The following is a 20,273-nucleotide window of genomic DNA, read 5'->3' as shown; positions in this document are numbered from 1 at the left end:
CTATTTTACAGGATAAAATACTGACAAATTTGACAGGTTTCAGAGTAACAGCCGTGTTAGTCTGTATTCGCAAAAAGAAAAGGAGTACTTGTGGCACCTTAGAGACTAACCAATTTATGTGAGCTACAGCTCATCCGATGAAGGGAGCTGTAGCTCACGCTCAAATAAATTGGTTAGTCTCTAAGGTGCCACAAGTACTCCTTTTCTTTGACAAATTTTTATTGAGCTCTTACCTTCATCTCTAGTAGATGCTGTTAAAGCTAATGACAGCCAAGTGCCTGAATGAGTTTCAGGCACAAAGGGTAGGTTTCACAGATTGAAGACCAGGTACCAGGCCCACTGTTGACTTGATGTGGAACACTCCCCTCCTGGGATTGGCAACAGAAGGTTGTGTATTGTATAATGGCTGTGGCAGCCTGGGGCTTAAGTCCCTGCTCCATCTAACAGATTGCCATCTATTGGTTTAGTTTTGCTGTTAAAATACCTCCATCCCTAGGAGGGAGACAGTCATTCTCTCCCTTCCAGGAGAGTGGAGGTGGTGATCTAAAAAGACACAGCTCAGTAGAAACCATTGAAGTTTATTTGCAGTCACAATGCTTACACTGTATGCAGCAAACACCCTTACAAGTCAACCAGCAATCTGCTCACACAGAAAAGGACCCAACACACAATCGCCAGAGGAAAGAACAAAAAAAAGTGGGTGGTGTCAGGGAAGAGAAATTGAAATAAAACCTAAGGACAGTGTCCGGGGGTTAGAGCTGAGCTAGAGATGCACACAACTAGCAGCAACAATAGTGGAAAAGTACAAGGCAAACAGGTTTTCCCATCCCCCCCCCCCCCTTAACTTTCTTCTGTAAGTAAATTTTATATCCAAAACATTTAATATAGGGATTTAGAAAAATGGATTTGTTTTAAGGGGGATGTTAGGTACTTCATGCTATGCAGACCTTGTTATTAAGAACCCACCACCACGGTGGTAGATTCAACACAAATCCTATGTTCTTGGCTGTGTCATACATTCAGGAGTGCACTATATATAAATATACACGTGCACTACCTCAAGGGAAGACAATGCAGTTCTTTTGCTCAGGGGGAGCGCCACTTGTGTCTTAACAAAAAGGCAGCTCTGTGGGGCCTGTGATTTTTTACAAGTACTATGGACAAGCTCAACCTTTAGAGGGTTCTTATTCCACCTGCACTTCCAGCTTTACAGAATGGGAAACAAAAGGACAATTTACAATTAAAAGGAAAAAGTGTAGTGGGGCTTCTGGGAATAGGCAGGGGGAGAAGCATCCCAATCCAAAAAAGGAGAACTTGCTGCACTCACACATTGAGTGGCAAGGGCCCGAAGCTGAATGACAACTGGACAGTATCTGTTACACAGGGTAGAGGGGAGACACCCATGGGCTAGCACAGCTGGATGATCATACAGCATGGCTTAGAGTTCCTAATAACAAGGGGGAAACAGTAACAGGAAGTTGTGATTTAAAGGGGCTTATAAGAAAAAATATACATTTGGAATTTTACTTTTTTGCTTCTCTCTACACTTGTCACTAAATATATCTCTGCACTTTCACACCCCCTTGCCCAAGAAAGCTTCAGGCCAGCATGAGACACACCTTCCTCACTCACATACACAATCCTCACTTCAGCATTGGTGCACTAGACTCTGTAAAAATTTCAATCATACTTTTTTTTTTTAAACTGAGTCAATATAAACCTTGTTCAAAATGTTATGAAAAAATGTACATGTTTATACAAGGCAGGCTGCAGCAGAGTGCTAGGGTTCCACCCAGACATTCTGGTAGGGAGATGCTGGATTCTCACCCCTGGGCTATGCCCCCCACCCCCTCCCAAGGAAACAGAAGCACCCTGCCCTGGTGAGCTTTAACACTGCTCCTGTTCCCTCCTCCCTTGGACATGGAGTGCAGTCCAACCCTAGGGAAGAGTAGGGATCAGAAACGCCCTCTTATCTTTCCATCGGAAACGTTAACCCCTCTGGTCCAGGCCAAAGAGATGCTGCTCTGTACAGGTGGAGTCAGGGGAAGGTGTCAGCTCATCATGTCGTTGCTGTTCACGCCATAGGTGGAGTTCTTCATAGAGTCGTTTACCTCTCGTCGGAACGCAGACAGGTTCTGAGTGAACCTACAGAGAACACAGACCAGCATGTTAGAGCAGGGGGCCAGCACTTACAACGGCTAGATGACACTTGCTCTCCCCTTTAAAACATAGCTGGAGCCAGGAGGCTCCAACTCCCAGCCTATAATGCTAATTTTGGGACAAAGATGGAGCAGTGCATGCTGGGATCTGTAGTGTCTGTTCATGCATGAAGCAGGAGAGTAGCTACAGGCTACTGCAGAAGGCCTTGGGCTATATGACTGCATTTTTGCCACTGAGGGGTATCTGGTCAGGGTGTGTTGGCCCTGCAAGTTTCAGTGAATAGTGGGAAGGCAGCAGAGGAGTAATGAACACATCAGCCAGTGTGATAATGTAACCTGCAACTACCCAGCCATTCCCTCCACACCAGGGCACGATGCACGGGTATCTAATCAGCAGTGCTCACAAAGAGGGGCCTGCTTTTCTGCCTGCCAGTTGGAACCAGGGACAAGAGAAGGGCCAGCAGCCCTTAGCCCCTACTCCCATCCCACTGAGCAGATGCACAGGTTCAGATCCTGCACCCCTGCTTTCTGCATGTGAGATGCAGGGGGAACACTGCAGCTTGTAGGAGGGGAGCCAGTGACAGCTCCATTATTCCTTCACCTCAACACTGGGAAGCCAATTTGCCTTTGAGCTACTACTTTTGGAACAATTCTAACAGATACGCAATGTGTCTGACCCACCGTAGCTCCATAGAGCTCCTGGGCAGGTGCTCAGGTTTTTAGAACCTGGGAGCTGGTGTTACACCAAGGAATTTAAGAGTTTACTCCCACAAGATGAGCCATGTAGCACTTGGCCCCCAGAAGGCAAGAACTGCCCAAGGCATGATCACCCCACTGTCTGTGCACAAAAGCCTGATGTGTCCATGGAGCCTAGCCATTTCCCATGGTGTTCTGGGGGCCTTGCCACATGGAGCAGGTTCACTAACTGTGCAGTGCCACCCTTTGTGGGGAGCTGTCAGCCGCACTGCTTGGTCATGAACCAGGTTCTTTGCCAAGGGATTTTTCCCATACTGACCTGTCTCTATTCTTGGTTAGCAGGTTGCGTTCAATGCCTTCCATGAGGTTCTCAAAACAGAGGTGCATCGCCTGTTGCTTCTCAGGGGGCTGGCTGTTCACTATACTGTTCCGTAAATCAGAGAAATACTGGGAGGAGAGAAAAGAAGGAAGATCAGCCTTCAGAGGAGAGTGCTGAACGGCAGCATCAGTGCTGGCTTCAGCTCATCTCATTTGGGCAAGGGCAGGCAGAGAGCGCATTGTGTATTTTGGATGGATTCTAGGACTTGAGAAAATGAGCAGCCCATAGGACTTAGAATTAAGCATGGTGCATGCAAGCTTCCTTGTCAATCCACAGTCCTGCCAGAGCATTGTACTCCTGCTCTGCACTGCACACAGCCACACCAGTCCTGGCTCCCCACACCCCAGCTCTGCCTGAGTACCCCGTGTTCATTTGTAGGATACCAGGATGGGCTCAAGTCCTTGGATCGCTCCTGATTAAAGTCAGCTTAATCCTGCCTACCTTTTCATTGAGCAATATCAAGCCCAGCAGAGGCCGAGACATGGACCACTGATTCCTGCAGTCCTCGAAGATGATGATATTCAACACCGTTGACAACATCTGGAAAGATAGAGGGAGGTCCACAGAGTTAGGCTGTTCCCTCAAACCCACCTCTTGCCCTGGGAGCATGTGTCAGTATTTACCATCCCATCGCAAACTCGCTTCTCAGGTGACCCTTATTTGAAACCCAGGTTTACCTCTGTCCCCCACCAGTGCTGGGTCGTCTCTTTCATTACTGTAAAGGGAGGTCAGAAGCTGACCCCAGATGTTGAGGCTATAGAGATTAACCCCACTCTGCACAGAGCTTCCTGGACTAGTGACATGTCCCCTATTTGAGCCTCAGCGGGTTGCCTCTTAAGCCTGCAATGCTATCATGCTGTGGTAGGCATTAGCATCATGAGAGCCCATGGATGCTCCCAATAGATTACAATGAACTCCTATGTAGGAATGTGTGCAGCAGCTGAAAGCCATTTTGGGGCTCCATGGCAGAAACTCCCTGTATTGTCCCAAAGCAGAAGAGATCCCTGTCTGGGAACCACCTCAAACTAGATGCATACGGGAACTGAAATGGAGTGCATGCAGGTGAGCATGCTCTTCAATCCATTGGAAAGCCACTTCACACTGTCTTCCCCTTCATGGTCTGCCAGGCCAAGTCAGAACTAGTTCAAAGGTAAACACAAGATCTTAACATTGTTGGTTCACACAAGCAGTTTCCAGTCTCTTCCTGTAGCAGACTAAGGCTCCAGTTCATGTTGTAGCAACTTCCTCGAACCTTGAGGGTCGGGACCCCTCAGGGGGGTCACAAGATTATTACATGGGGGGCTGCGAACTGTCAGCTTCCATCCTAAACCCTGCTTTGCCTTCAGCATTTATAATGGTGTTAAATATATAAAAAAGTGTTTTTAATTTATAAAGGGGGGGGGGGGGTCACACTCAGAGGCTCACTGTGTGAAAGGAGTCCCCAGTACAAAAGTCTGAGAACCACTGCTCTAATCAAACACAAAGCCCGCTTCTTTTTTCAACCAGATCTGCCAGGAGGGGGCAGCATGAGAGCAGCACAATGATTTCTGATCCTCCTTGAAGTCGAGCTCTTGTCTAACTTGAGAGGTGCCGGATGCCCACAGGGGAATGCAGTGTGCCATCACTGGGTGTGGCAGTATGGAAGTAAGCATGTGTTGGTGGGGGGGAAGGGGCACACGAGGGACAAGTGTTTCACCAAAAGGGGTGAATGAAGAGATTCCAGTAATGGAATCACTGGTGGAAAAGGGGCAGACCCACCATCCCAACAGATATGCAGCAATTCACCTGGCAGATTAACTGAATGACAGAGGAAGGGAAAAAAAGTGTTTGACAGCAAGTGCTGAAGTCAGCCTACAAGTGAGCTGGGACTGATTCAGGCAAGGAAAACAACTATTGGACTGGTTTTACAACTCATATTACAGATCTTACAATCTATAATCACGACCAGCAAAGAGGAAAGGAAACTGGCCAGTTCTGTGTTCACCATGGGTTCTGGGAAGAGCGGTAAGAGGAAGATGACAGACTGCAGGAATAAAACCAGATTATTAAATGTATCCCGCAGAGGTGATTATGAACTCCAGGCATAATGGCACCAAGGTAGTGTTTGCTGTACAAGGTAATAAACAGCTTGAGTAGAGAGAGTGAAAGGCTCAAGGCAGAGTGTTGATCCTTACGGGGAGAACCTGGTCATTCCCTCATTAAGCAGCAGGATTGTGCTGTTTCTGTTCTGTTGAGAACACTTATATAGCCTCCTGAAGCTTTCTAACCTCTTTTGAATTGGCTCTTGTGTTAAAATATAGTGTAAGGAGATTACATGCTCACTGCTGGCAGATATTTTTCTGGTTTCAGCTTTACTAGCTATCAGTAAGTTCCACAACACAGGCTATACCTTTTGGGGTATTTTTAAAATTATATTTAAAAAGTTTAGAAGGTTTTGGCTATTTCTTTCAAATTTAAGTTTAAAAACAGTGCATCCAACGCATGGTGGGAAGGCACAACCTGCTGATTCTTAAGATTACACCAACCCCGGCTGGCTTCAGGCAAGTCGCTTAGCCCCTCTGGACTTCAGCTATAGAGTTGGGGGGGGAGCAGTGCTGGGGGCTGAGGATTAGCAACTGTGAGAGAAGATGAAAAGCACAGATGAGAGTTCAGCATCACCACTTATGTGGCCACCAGATGGCGACAGCACACTGCAAGAAGCAGCATCTCCCCTTTACTGGTCCCTTTCCTCTTTACCTGTTGAATCATTTCTGGGTGCTGCTGCATGATGTGCAGGAACCGATCACTCTCCTGGGTCAGGGGAGTGGTCCTCTTCTTGGTGCTGCGGGACAGCTGCTTGAAGAGATACGTGACAATGTGGTCCAAACAGGAACAGCAGCCCGTGCAAACCATGGTGTCTATGAGGATAAGAAAAAGGGAAGAGAGTGGGACAAGACGAGCATTTCCCTCCATGAGACACAGCTGGGAAAGACCCCAGGCCCATCACTAACAAGCCCATCACCACCTGGCCAGTCCTCCTCCCCTCTGAGGCCTACCCAAGTAGCACAAATTTATCCTAAGCCAGCCAGCAGCAGCCAAGTTGACACACTAATGATTCTCCAGTGTCCAAGCCCACAGTAACTGGAGGTGAAGCAATATGGTACCCTGCATTAGCTCACTGTGCCCTGTTCACGTGTGCAGGACACGGGAAGGCGTAAGCGTCCACCCGTGTGTGCACCTAGCTAGGATAACTCAGCACGGCTCCCCAGTTTGTCATGTAACCAGCAGATGTCTAGCAGGTGATGCTCTCAGCTGCCTGCTGTCACAGTTTGGCTTGGGGGAACTGCCGTGCCTTTTTAGGCCAACTAAGCAGCACATTAAAACTACCGCTGTTGTACGCAAGCAGCTCTTTCCCTTTAAGAGACTCATTTGGAGGGAACAGACACCACTGGTGCAGGGGTCATTTTTGTTGGGCCCGCAACAAAGTACTTCGAAAGGATGTAACGAAGATAACTGTTGGTACAGTCACCGCTAGCAATATAAAACCAGACACCAAGACATGCATCTGACTTTCCGAAGTTACCACATGATCTTACTGATGTCCTCCCTACCCCTGCCGCACCCCTCCCTGTCCGTCATCACCACATGTCATGTTAGGTCTGACCATAGGGCCGGTAATGGGAAACTTGTTGCAGGAAGCGCTATTCCTGCCCATGTGTGTTGGCTGGGTAGGGTCCTGAGGTCACAAGTTATTGGGGACTATATTGGGTGTAGAGCACCAGGAATACCCACTGAGCTAAACTAACACTCAGCCTGTTCATCTGCAGATCTCCATTTTTCACTGCTAGATTTTTCTATTACGTTACCCACTGCTCTATTTAAGAGATTAAACAGAATTCCCCTTCCATATGGGGCATTAATTTAGGGAGGATTGCCATGCACAGTAGAGTTCAAAGTTGTCCTCCTTGTTTGCTCCTCCATGGACTCATTTCAGCCATCTTTATAGACCACGTGTCTCTCTTCTTCCCTGGTTATGGCATTGGTCTAGGACACTGGGTTCAATTCCTGGCTCTACGAGGTAAATCACAACCTCTGTGCCTTAGTTCCCCCACTCTAAAATGGGGACAAAACAAACTCTCTAATCTCTTGTCTATTTAAATTTAGTTCCTTAGGGCAGTGACTGTCGTGTGTGTGTGTGTGTCACACACACATACGTACGTACAGTGCAAGGCTGGAGCAGCCATCTCTGGTGGCCTCTAGGTACTATCATATACAAAGGTGGCGTGCCATGAAAATTGAACAAACTCCCTCCCAATCTGCATCATAAATAGTTCTTCGCTCTAGTTTGTTAATGGTTTAAATTTATGCTAATTTAAACCAAAATCCTTAATCTTCTCCTCATTCCCAAAAGAGCCCGTTGTATGTACCCCCAAAAGAATATAGATGGTTACCTAGTGCAGTCAGACCTTCTGAAATGGAAGAAAGAATATACATGATTACATGGGGCTCTAGACTGGCTATAAAGTTCATGTGGTCCTGGGTAAGAACTTCCAGTAAGGAATAGTATGACTGGCTGAGTTTGGGGTAATCCTGCAGAGAGAGAAAGAGAGAGAGAAAGAGGGAAGAGACTTTAGGGTCTAACGGTTAATTTAGAATCAAGCACAGGACTTCCTGCAGAGCAAGTCTAATCACATCCCTTTCAACCCACTTTTCAACCAATTGGAAGTTGCTCATTGAGAGAGTCTACTTGACTAAGCGCTTATGAAAACATTCCCCACGGACAACTTGTGTGTGCTACATTTACATTTTTTAGCTCATCCCGTTTATGTGCTTAGTGTCACACAACAGTATCCAGCCACGTTTCCTTCATTGGTGTAAAACTGGAATATCTTTTCCATCCAGTTTTTGGCTTGTGGCTTAGTCAGCTAACTCCAGTGCTGGACATGCAGCCTTCTACTTTGATGTGTCAGTGGCAACCTATCAGACAAAGAACCCCATGTGGGGTCACTAGGGTCAGGTTCTGCTGTGGTAGGAAGTCTAGTGAGCACACAGGCCTGGATAATCATGCAAACTCTCACCAACCCTGCAGAGATTCTGGCCAAGCATGTCAGCACAGGCAGGCAGTGGGCAGAGAATACTGTACTCCAGGCTTGTATAGAAGACAGATGTCGGGCTGGCCTCTAACAAGACTGTGTTCTGATTGCTGATGTGCCGAGAGCTCTGCCAACAGCCTCTGAAGGTAAGGAAAAGTCTCCATTTGCATGAAGTGTTTTTCAGAGAAGGGAGGGATTATTTAGGTCACTGCTCTACAGAGACTTGCCAATGCCCCCGGTGAGAGGAGGGAAGAGATAAGCTGCAGCGTAACGCACAAGCCCTAGGGAAATGGGGTGGGTTAGGAGGAATGGGGCTGTTTTCAGACAGGACTCTGGGCATGCAGCAGACTGTGCTGAATATGCAGTCGTTCCATCTCGCCCAGAATCCCAGGTAGGCAGGGCCCCGTGGGAAAGGCACAAGCTCACTCATCTGTACAGTTCCAATATTCCTTCAAAAGCCACGGTTTAATTGCCCATCCTGCACTCTTCGCCCTTTTAATAGGGCTTCAAGGCAGATCTTACTGCAACTTGGAGTCTGAGCGGCTCCGCTGTATAACACACAGAGGATATGCAATGGATACCAGCCCCTCAGAATCCCCTGCACTTGTCTCAGCCCATACAAGGCTGCACTGCCTGCTTTTCAGGAGCAGAGGGAGATCGTGGTGTGTCCTGGGACCTGGCAGGGTTGGCTGGAGCTGGGGAAGATGCGAGGGAAACTAGACACATTTGGAAGAGGGGAAGACTGCCTAGAAGGATGTAGCTGCCCTCTTTCAAGCTCAGCAACTCTGGGGCTCAGTATTAATGCTAATTAGCATTAGGAAATCCCTTTGGTGAACACCAAAGGTCCAATGTCTCCCTTACTACAGTCTAGCTAGGTTTGTAACTCTGGTCTCCAAATACATTACTGCAAGCAGCAGCATATGGGAAGGGGACAGGACAAGTACAACTCCTGTTTGTCAGAGTGAGGCATAGCTTTCTAAGCAGCAAGACACTCATGAATTACTTCACAGGAACACACACACACTGGTGCTATATTGAAGTCACGGAGTTTTCATTGCTCAGTTTGGTATATCTAATTGTGTGGGCCTTTGGGCATGAAGCACTGAACATGACCTACAATTGCCCTTTGGAGAGAGAAAAGCAGATGTTCCAGCAGAAGTAGCATCAACATCCTAGCTAAGTCGGCGACACAGGTATGGGTGTCAGCTGGAATCAGCACACAGGGAATGGGCTCTGCAGTTGGCACATAGCTTGTGATTAGATGAGATCTAGTGGTTAATCACAGGTGTGTTGGCTTACCAGAAGATCACTGTGCGGGATGGAGAGCAAGAGCTTAATAAAGGTTTGCAAGGCATTGTCGAGTGCGTCGTCCCCATACAGACGGAAGACACCAAAGTTGACGTAGCTGCCACTTAGTGCAGCCTTCAGCATAGAGAAGCAGATGGAAATCCCCTTGAGCTTCAAGGCATAGACTTGATCCTTTGGGACCTCCCCTAGTGTTAGGATACGATTTCCTGCACAAGCACAGAAGGAGACTCAGTATCCCAGCACCGCTTCCAGCCCTCATCTCAGAGCGTTGCTCCCCCCGAGAAGACTGGGGAAAAAGCAGCAAAGCTGTCTGAGTGACCATGGAGAACATGGACACTTGGTGCTGAAACTCTGGGCCAGTTTCATGAGCAAGGCTTATAGCAACCACTTGTCCTGTCCTATGAGGTGACATGTCCCAAAAGGAACTGGTTAGTAGCATGGCTCTTTACCTACACATCACGCTGTTGGAGATCGTGAGAGAATTGGTCCGCCTGGCTGAATGCAAGCGTATGGCTTTGCTGATGGGAACAGGGCGGTGTTAATGGCTTCCCTTAGTAGTAGGATCCAGTCCCCAAGTAACTACCAACTCCATACAGAAAGGCATTTGCTCATGTGGAGCTCAGCACAGCTGCTGCTTGGCCTCTACCAGAAGAGCCATGAGCTACCCTCTCCTTTTCTCAATCCCATGCGAAAATCCCTAAGCTCTCACCCCTGCCTGTCTGCATCAGGCCCTGGAGAGAATCCTCCCCCTTTATACAAGCAAGGCCAGTAAGAACTTGGCAAGTTACTTCACCCTGCATCTCACCCCAGTCTCCTCAAAACCCCAGGCAGCACTGACAAGGGCACTAGTCCCTGCTCACCAAGTGACCAGCAATCAGGAGCTAAGTCAGGGCAGAAGCTGGGGACTCACCATATGTAGTTATCATTTTACTAGTCTCCCGGAAAAGCAGGATGCCATTTGGTGAGGACACATCGAACTGCAACCTTTGGGACCTAGAAGGCAGAACAGAACAGAAGTAAATACACAGCTGCTCACACAGGTGTGTGAAGGAGAAAGGAGTGATCATCTGCTCTGCTGATCTATATTGTGGCATCCTTGTGCTTAGAGCAGAGCATGGGCGGCGAGTTCTATGGGCCCGTGGTGCCCAGGCACCAGGAATATTCCTGTCCCGGGGCCCGGCTCCAGCAAAGTTTCCCACCTCTTCCCCCGGCCCCACCTGGTGCCTCTGGACGATTCAAAACAGCATAGGCTCAGCCGCAGCATGGCTGAGCGGCTTCCTGCATGCTCATTCCAGGCAGCTGCTGGCAGGTCTTTGCAGCCAGTGTGAGGGGGTTGTGCCGCTGCGCGCTGCCCTCGCCCCAAACGCCCTTGCAGCCAATGGGAAGCTGCAGGGGCAGTGCCTGGAGACAGCAGCATGAGGAGACCCCCCCAGGTCTGCCCCGCCTAGGAGCCTCTGCCGTAGGGGGTGCCCCAGGTAAGCATCGAACCCCCCCCCCCACTTCCAGAGCCTGCACCCCTCACCCCCTCCGCAAACACACCCTTCGGCCCCCAAATTTCCTCCTGCACCCTCATCCCCAAACTCCCTCCCAGAGCCTGCACCCCTGACTTCCTCCTGCACCCCCATCCTGCACCCCGCACCTCCTCCCCAACTCCCTCTTGCACTCCCACTCCTCCCCTGCACCTACTTTTGTCCCCAAACTCCCTCCCAGAGCCTGCACAGCCACCCCCTCCTGCACCCCCGCCCCCTGCCCAGAGCCTGCACCCAGCACCCAAACGCGTTCCCAGAGCCTGCACTCCAGACCCCCTCCCCCACCCAAACTCCCTCCAAGAGCCAGGCCTCTCACCCCTTCTGCACCCAAACTCCCTCCCAGAGCCTGCACCCCTCCTGCACCCCACTCCCCTGGGTGCAGGCTCTGGGCTGGGGCAAACTCCACCCCAGAGCCTGCACCCCAGAATCCGTCCCCCACCCAACTCCCTCCCAGAGCCCGACCCCTCGCACCCAAACTCCCTCCCAGAGCCTGACCTCTCACCCCTTCTGCACTCAAACTACCTTTCAGAGCCTGCATCCCCACCCCCTCGTGCAACCGAATCGCCTGAACCCCAGACTCCCTCCCCCACCCAAAGGCAGGTGTGTGTGTGGAGTTTGCTGGGGGCGGGGGGGTTCTGGGCACCACCAGAGGTGGGCAAACTACGGCTGCTGAGCTCCCGACCCAGGAGGCTAGCCCCGGCCCCTCCCCTGGAGCCACACCGCCACGCAGGCAATGCGGCTTGCACCCACCCACCTCCCAGGCTTTCCAATGAGCTTGTCCTGCTGATCTGAGCGGCACGGTAAAGGGTTGGGGGGGATTGAATAAAGGGCAGGAGGTCCCGGGGGGAAGTCAGGAGACAGGGGGAGTTGGATGGGGGTGGGGTCCCAGGAGGGGGGACGGACAGGGAGCAAGGGGGGGTTGGATAGGGGGTGGGGTCCTGGGGGGACAGATGGGGTCAGGGCGGGATGTCCCGGGGGGCAGAAGGTCCTAGGAGGGGGCAGTCAGGGGACAAGGAGCAGGGGGGGTTGGACGGGTCAGGGGTTCTAAGGGGGGCAGTCAGGGGGTGGATAGGGGGCAGGGGCCAGGCTGTTTGTGGAGGCACAGCCTTCCCTACCCAGCCCTCCATACTGTTTTGCAACCCCGATGTGGTCCTCGGGCCAAAAAGTTTGCCCACCCCTAGCTTAGAGCCATTTGTGGGAGGTCAGAAGCAGTTGCCCCAGTCTGGTAATAATAATGGCACTATCTAAGCCAGACAGCTCAGAGATGGAGACAAGAGAGCTGCTGTCTCCAAAAAAAAAAAAAAAAAAAAAAAAAAAAAAAAAAGGCCAGTGCGTCACATGGTTTAAGAATATTAAGATCACACATGCCAGAAATCCCACCTCAGCAATAACTGCTCCGTTACTGTACACCGCAACCCAAGGAACAGCGTGGTAGCAAGGTCTGGCAGTGCTGGGACTATCGCCTATCCATACTGTGACGTACGCGCTTGGCAATTAGATAGTTTGCTTCCTTTCAGGTGAATACGTTTTCAACTTGACGTGTAGCACGGGAATCTTTTTCCTAACTTACACCTCAACAAATAAGGGGGAGATTCAATAGGTTTGAGGACTTCAGTAACTCAGCCAGAGGTTATGGGCCTACTGTACGAGTCAGTGGGCAGGGTTTTGTAGCCTGCAATGTGCAGGAGGTCACTAGATGATCGTGATGGTCCCTTCTGGTCTTAAAGTCTATGAGGGTTTGTCCTTTCACAAATATATCTTTTGTCTTTGGTCAACAGCACGACAATATGGATCCTCAAGAGCAATAAAGCCCCTTTCTCTGTTCAAGTCTAGTTTCCTTCTTGCATGGCTATAACAACGCTTAGCATTGCTCTCGCGTACAGAGTTCTGTTCACCTGGCAGTACTCCAGAGATAAAAGTTTGGCAGTCTTTCACTCACATGTTAGGCAGCTTCTAAATTATCTGAACGGTGGCAGAGATATATCTATCTGCTAGCAAAAAGAACCACTGGTCATCTGACCACCAGATGGAGCACCACTCATTTTAACTGCATGTTTTTAAATTAATGTAAATTTCTCAGATGTTACTGCGATAGGCCCCAGAAACAGGTACTCCAACAAACACTGGTTTCTGATCTAGTCTCTCCACACATTCTCTTCCGTTACAAGCTTACAGAAAGACAGCTCTTTGGTTTAACTGGGTCATGAGGCAGGATTAATAGGTCAACTATTATATTTGCTTCCCTACTGAGAGGGCGGCTGCTTTTTCTGCTGGCAACTTGCAAAGCACAAACAGAGGGAAATGGAAGAGACATGGCTGGGCAGCAGAGAACATGGTCAAGCCTCAAACTAATGGGTGACAGTGAAGAGACAGGAATTCCCATTTGCTTTCAGATGTTGGAGTCTCGTACCTGTTATGCACCAATTCTGCCATCAGTTTGAGCACAGGTGTAGTGCAGGCTGGGTCGTGGTACCACAATTCAATCGCCCGCTGTAGAATTGGCATGTAGGACGGATAGCTGCAACTCAGAAGCTAAGGAACTTTGTTGTTTCAATTATGAAGAAAAGGTCAGCAGTTTAAACTCAGGTCAAAGGTCTTGCCCTGCTCCAGCCTTTGGAGAGAGGCTCTCTTGCTCCTGGCCTTTCTCTGGGCACTCAACATAGCCAATGGTGCTGGCCGGGGCTTAGTCTCCTGGAGAACAGAGTCACTTGTTTCCATTTAAACCACCGTTTGGCTGGTAATATTTATCTACACAGTACAATAACTGAAATATCTCGGGGCAAAGGGAGATAATGGGGTATCTCTGTGCCTGCATCCACTGCTGCCAAAGCCAACCACGATCAGTTTATGTTCACCTTTTCCAAGCAGCCTGCCCCATGTTACGGGCATGTGGCCTCCACCAGGCAGAAGACTCCAGACAACACCTGGAGTCCACAGGTGTTGCTTCTTGATCAGCTTTATTTGGGGCTCACCAAGGTGAACAGGCTACTTCCCAACTACTGACAGCCCTAAGGAGCAAGAGATGTAGGATGGCATTTTCAGAGGAGCCTAAAGGAGCTGAGTGTCTAACTCCCATTAAAAGCCAGGGGAATCTGGATGCCTAAAGCCTTTAGACCCATTTGGAATTCAACCCTAAGCCTTAGAACTGATTTCTAGTCTCCTTTGTGGCAGAATGTAATATGAAACCACAGGCAGGGCTCCCAAAAGGAGTTTTTTCTTAAAGCTTGAGAGAGATGCACCAGGAGCTGCAAATTCTCTTGACTGTAAAGAGGAGAACTACAAACAAAGAGTTAACTGAATATACAATTAACTGTCTTGGCAGGGACTCACTAGATGACCCTTACGGTCCCGTCTAGCCCTATGGTTTTGGGAGCAACAGCCCTGAACCACGGATCCCTCGATTCTAATGTCTTTAGTGCTGTTGTGGCCAGTGGGATTTTAGGGTGAGGATACATCCACTCAAAGAGCATCATAAAGCTGGTCTTGGCATTGAAGGCAAAAGCTATTCCCCTCAGGTCTCTCACAAGGCCGACCAAAGTCCTCTGAATTGGGAAGGGAGAGACATTACATGTTGAGTGACATACTTCCTGACATTTCCCTCTCCCGGCCTCCACTAGCCCACCGCCCTTCCAACCAAGAGCAATGGGGTGTTTCTTGGGTGGCCTCCAGTCTCAAAAATTGGACACTCCTCCTTCTTAAGCAACAGGAATGCACTCAAGTTAAGCCAAGGCAGAGAGAGTACTAAGGGGTGTCACTGGTTAAAGCCACGCACGGTGTCTGAGCTACTCTGGGTGAATGAGACACCTCCCTTTCCCAAATGCCTGGATCCCTTCTTGCAATCATTTACACTGTCTCTAAGAGATCTGGGTCTCCCCGACCTTGTCTACCACCTCCCAAAGTTTGGGAGTAAAGTACTAAAAAGGAAGTTTTGATTAAGTCATGGATGACAAGGCCCCCATTGGAAAAAGAATGGATGCAAAGTCCCAAGGCACTGAGTAACTAAAAAGTTTGTCTTGCTCAATTTGGACTTACTTTTGCTTCTTGTTCATTGAAAGTGTTTGTGCTGAACATCTGTGCCACAGCCTCGAATGCAGCGGTGAGGGGCAGCATGAACTGTTCATACTGATCCTCATCTTCCCCTGAAAGAGAAGCAAAGAGGAAACTGACACCTTCCACCCAGACTCCACTTCTCACAGCAGTGTGTGTGCAGGTGAGAGACAGGCATTGAGCGCGCTAATTTTAGGGAGCCTGTGTTCCTCTTGATAAAGATGGTGCCTTTATCAATCCTTAACAGGGAGAAAAGACGAGGGATGCAGAGAGAACTTTGCGGAATTAAGACTGCATGTGGGTTTGCCTGTAAGAGTCAGCTTGTGAAGGAAAACTTGGCCCTAAATATTAGTGGCCTGCATCTCTCTCCTGCTAGTACAGACTATCACAGCAATCCCTCCCCCTCTCAAGACTTCTCTCCCTTCCTGGTGGGGCTTCTGCTATTTCCAGTAGCTTTTACTGGCTAAGCCATCACCTTCCACAGTCAAGGGGATTAGAGCATTTAAGAGCTCTGTGTACAAGATAGCAACTCAATTTCCCCATTCCTCTCAGGTCTATGAAAATGGGTTGCAGTACCTAAGTCCACCATGAGGAGGCGCCCAAGTGCAGTGTAGAAAGTAGTCCGACATCTCATGTCGGTCAGGTTGGACTGATTGTTAATACCCAGGAAAGAAAAGTGCTCACTCTGTCAATGAAAAAGCAAAGTTAACAGTGAGTGGCAGGTTTACAACAAGGCTTATATATTACAGGTTCGTGGGCATTTAGGGGCCCCTGATTGTTTTGACTCATACTCTGTTCTTTCAAGGGCCTTGGCAGGACTGAACCACTCTGTTTAACTTTGCTAACCACTTTACTTCTGCGGCTAACCTCAAAGAATAAGCCACTAGAGGGCCACTCTCCCTAGTGCTGCTTGTATTACAGAGATAACATTAACACATGTTCTTTGGCAAGGATACTTGGCCCTTTACCTTTAGTCTGAGGATTCTGAAGTGCTATATAAACAATTAAATCTTGCTACACCTCCAATGAGGGACATGAATTTCCCGCTGTGTAAGACAGGGATGGTAAGAGGTTAGGAGAGTTGCCCAAGGTCACATAGCCTGTAGGTGACAGACCCAGGAGTCCTGATTTCCGGGCCATTGATCCAATCATTAGATCGGTCTATCGTACAGGTACTTCTAGGAGTCATCACCATATCCAAGCACCTGTTGTTGATATTTCCTCCCCACAAAAGCCAGGAAAACAATTTAATGCAATATTACTTATTAATTTCCAGTAGAGGACCAGATCCAGGACCTGCACAAGTACAGGCAACCTCCAAGGAAAACACTTGAGTGCTGTTATAACTGGTGTTGATTCTGAAAGTGATCTTTGAGTCACACCCCAGAACAGTATGAGAACATACCGCACTGCTGGAGGACCGCCTATTGGCAGACCAGTTAAGTCTGAGGTCCTGGCGTCTGTGGCAGCTAAACATCCCTTGGCCCTTTTCCCCAAAGGTAGGAGTGTCTAGTAGATAGGATGTGACCAGAATACTAGAATGCTATTACATTTCATTTCCCTGAATTCCCAAAGTAGTTCCAACTGGATACAGCGTTCTTCACTTTCTGCCTTTAGGTTGTAGCAGTGCATCACAATGCCATACATTCCTCCCCAGAGTTGGCTGCATTTCAGTGAGGGGAGTGACTGAGTGAGAGAGAGTGTCCTGTATTACATTTGCAAAGAAGCAGGAAGCTTTTATATGACTATATAAATCCAGGACATCAGAATTAAAGTGCAGGCTTTGGAAAGAGGCAAAGAGAAGAGAGATCATAAATCATAAAAACAGCCTTCTCCTATGAAGCAAGTATTTGGGAGACTTACAGTTACGCTTCAGAAGCATGTCTGCGTGTGAACACACACAGGACTGGTTCTCGCTTTAGCCCGCATGCACGCACCTTGCATGTGAGGGTTTGTTACCGGAGGGAGGCTGGAAGGGAATGAAAGACTTACCGTGTGATTGTTCAGCATGAACTGTACTGCGCTCAGTTTCACCAATTTCCTAACACTACTGTATGTGGAAAGGGTGTTAAGGAAACAGCAAGCAGAACCAGCCAGTCACTGGACGGTTCCAAGTGCCTGCACAGCACATGCAAGGGAACACTTTCCAGAGGACGTACAAGTTCTACGTCGGGCTTTCTGGCTTGTGAATGGTTTCTCTTCTCAACCACAAATTTTTCCTGACCAAACCCTGTTACCAAGGACTCGTCTGTACAAACGGCTGGTGCGCAGCAAGCTGGGGTGTAAATCTACAGCACACGAGCCTTCCACGCAGTAAGCGTGTGTGCGGAGCCTGCGATCGTGCACTACAAGTTCTGGAATGCTCTGGGATCGACTCTGCTTTGAAAGGGGAAGCTGCACATTTCACCCTCCTGCAGACTCCATTTTTATCTTATTTTGGAAGGAAGACGTGACCCCCAACCTGTACTATGCTCTTTGACATGGCAGCAGCACACAAATGCACGCTGTGGGCAATAAGCTATGAAGTAGCCCTGATCCATGGCTACAAAGCCTACAATACTTCAGCCATCTATTGGGATTCGTTGCAACCAGGGTGAAAAGGGTACCAAATGTCTATGCTCTCTTGGCTACTCAGATGTTTGGGGGATATGGGAGACTGCAAATTGGGGAGCGGGGCGGGGGGAGGGGGGAGAAGAGGGTTTTTTTGTTTGTTTGTTTTTAAAAAGATAAGCCAAATTCACATGGAGACACAGCCAACAACTGGGAGAGTGGATGATGATAAAGTCATGCCCAATATTATGTGGCTGGAATTTGTGTTTGGAGATGTCTCTCTCCAGCTCTAGGAAATTCCTAGTGAATTGACAGACCTACCGGAGCATCCATTAAAGATGCACTGAGATTAGCTCAGTGGATGGCAAGAACTAATGGACTTATGCAAAATGCTCCCATTTCATCATAACACACTGGTGTAGTGCTCCCCAAATTCCACCATATAAGTGTGTTCTACACACCCAGGGCTCTCTACAGAAAAGGATATCCAATGGAGAGGTCATTGAGAAGCTGCAGCGTCTTCGAGGTGATAGGTTCGCATCGACCCCAATACTTCAAGTTGGTGATGCTACAGGAGAGGAGAATAAGAACAGGTCAGAGGGACGGCTTGGATTTCTTTTGTTGCAAGGTGAAACTTTCCAAATGTCACCCAATACCATCTCCACCCTCCAAAAAGTCACAGACATCACAAGCCACAAAATATTGGTATAAAATTACTGTACTTACATTTGGTTGACTAGAAAATTATCCTTCAGATAATCTTCACTACTTGGGTCCCAAGCTACACTGGCCCATACCCAGGCCCTTGGAACTCTGTGGCACTCCAGGGCTGATTTCTGCAGCAAGGGTAAGAGAATTCTGCGGCAGTGACAACATGCAGACGTATGCAATTCTGCACCTGCACCATCCACTGTCAGCTGCAGAATTCTAGTAGCCCTTGCTTCTTCCAGGAGAGCCATTTAACCCCTTGTGGATGTGCAGCTCAGGTGCGCAAGAGTGGACAGGCACCATGCACACCAAGGCAAAAAGGATGTGTGGAAAGCCGGTGGCCATGTGCATCCAGGCGCACGGCACTGGGCTTCAGCCTTGGAGCTACTGAAGTGGTGAAAATTCTAATGGTGACTGCCAAAAAGACACGACAAAACCCAATTGACATGTTCAATCTGGAGGCAGCTTCCAAGCAACTAGTCAAGTAGGGAGCAGTCTACTAAAGTGGAAGAGTTTTTAGAATGGTACTGGCACTACTTTTGTACTGAGTTCTGCTATTTGAAAAGAACACCTTTGAGAGAGCAGTCCCCTTCCCCACAGTGCTTTCTTGGCTTGTGATTGGCAATAATGGTGTGGCAGCGCACGAAAGCTGAGACTGCTCCGTGGAACAATGATGTCAGACAGCGGATTAAGTGGGCACTGGAATGAGAATCCATCATCCTGGTGTAGCTGGCAGGGTATTACATTTGTGTGTCTCCATGGCCTAGGCTAGATTCCATGACTGATAAATAATCCTGGATGCTGCACAGGACCTAAGCCCCTGGCCAGAGCCTATAATTCTCTCGAATAGCCAGAGATTACTTTCTCAGTCTGAACAACACTGTCTTACATTGAAGTTGTCCCAGTTACACTTTCAAGTGAACCCTGGGATCCCTGATGACTGCAAGCAGAAATACTTACATTTTCCCTATGAAGACACTCAGGACCATGGTCTCGTCATTCAATCCCAGGACCTCAGAGAGACGGCGGTATAGCTGGAAGGAAAAGAGCAACGCAAGTTAAAAAGAAGCCAATGGAATTAGTGATACTTTTGCTGTAAGAGGCTGGGACTCTACTGGGGATGCAGCCTGAGTTTAAAAATAGCTATTTCATTTCCCTGAGAACTAGGGCCTCCGAGCAGTTAAGCATGGAGAGCATTTGATCCACGACCCACATTTATGAAGAGACACGATAGCTCTTATTCATTTTCTTCCCCGCTCCATGCAGCACTGACCCAGGGATCTGTCTAGTTCATGCTTTTCAAGACCACCAAGAGAAGGTTCCTGCCCCGAGGCACTCACATTCTTACTCAGACCGATATGCTACGTGGGGTAACAGGTCAAACAAGAGAAGAAAATGTTGTTGACCTGTAAGATTTTTCAATCCTCCTTTTCATTCTAGCAAAGTTTATCCCCAGCCAGGCTCACAGCAGCTACAGATGCTGTATACAAAATCTGGGCAGTCTCTTTCTGAGAAGGGGGATTCCAATAGCTGCAATACTAACGCGGTTTCTCTACTGACAGCAATGAGTACAAAGAAGCAGTGAACTCTGCACTCATACCCCTGTGATCTAGCCCCACTCTCAAACACTCCTAAGCCCTCTGCACCTTCAGAAGCAAGAGTGTCACCCTGGTGCTTTAATCCGTGTCCCTGAGCTCATAATTCAGTATCGCCATCAGAATGGCTGAGAGTCAATTTTTGGAATAAAAATGGCATAGTTTCTCTCAACTCCCTTTTCCTGGGCTACTTTAAGCTCCAAGTACACCAACGTTAACTTCCAGTGTAT

General features: G+C 48.7%; 1 protein-coding gene across 5 annotated transcripts in view; it reads right to left on the bottom strand.

Moving 5' to 3' along the window:
• Positions 1–562: 562 nt before the first annotated feature.
• The window catches only part of XPO7 (exportin 7), a 76,572-nt gene continuing 56,861 nt past the window's right edge, over positions 563–20,273 (bottom strand). For 4 of the 5 annotated variants that reach the window (XM_043536557.1, XM_037886436.2, XM_037886434.2 and 1 more), the window contains 14 exons: positions 19,409–19,482; positions 18,228–18,308; positions 17,183–17,246; positions 15,767–15,875; positions 15,176–15,282; positions 14,597–14,685; positions 13,554–13,661; positions 10,525–10,607; positions 9,606–9,820; positions 7,665–7,803; positions 5,971–6,131; positions 3,676–3,774; positions 3,175–3,302; positions 563–2,145 (listed from right to left, as the gene is read on the bottom strand). In XM_043536557.1, coding sequence (XP_043392492.1) covers positions 2,052–2,145; positions 3,175–3,302; positions 3,676–3,774; positions 5,971–6,131; positions 7,665–7,803; positions 9,606–9,820; positions 10,525–10,607; positions 13,554–13,661; positions 14,597–14,685; positions 15,176–15,282; positions 15,767–15,875; positions 17,183–17,246; positions 18,228–18,308; positions 19,409–19,482 — 1,551 coding nt within the window. In that variant the 3' untranslated portion in view covers positions 563–2,051. Of the gene's footprint in view, positions 2,146–3,174; positions 3,303–3,675; positions 3,775–5,970; positions 6,132–7,664; positions 7,804–9,605; positions 9,821–10,524; positions 10,608–13,553; positions 13,662–14,596; positions 14,686–15,175; positions 15,283–15,766; positions 15,876–17,182; positions 17,247–18,227; positions 18,309–19,408; positions 19,483–20,273 lie in introns of those variants that run through there. The other variant, XM_043536558.1, reaches the window with a different exon arrangement.

The sequence above is a fragment of the Chelonia mydas genome, chromosome 26 (genome assembly GCF_015237465.2).
Source record: "Chelonia mydas isolate rCheMyd1 chromosome 26, rCheMyd1.pri.v2, whole genome shotgun sequence".
Classification (NCBI taxonomy): domain Eukaryota; kingdom Metazoa; phylum Chordata; order Testudines; family Cheloniidae; genus Chelonia; species Chelonia mydas.
This window is presented reverse-complemented; position numbering and strand designations above follow the sequence as displayed.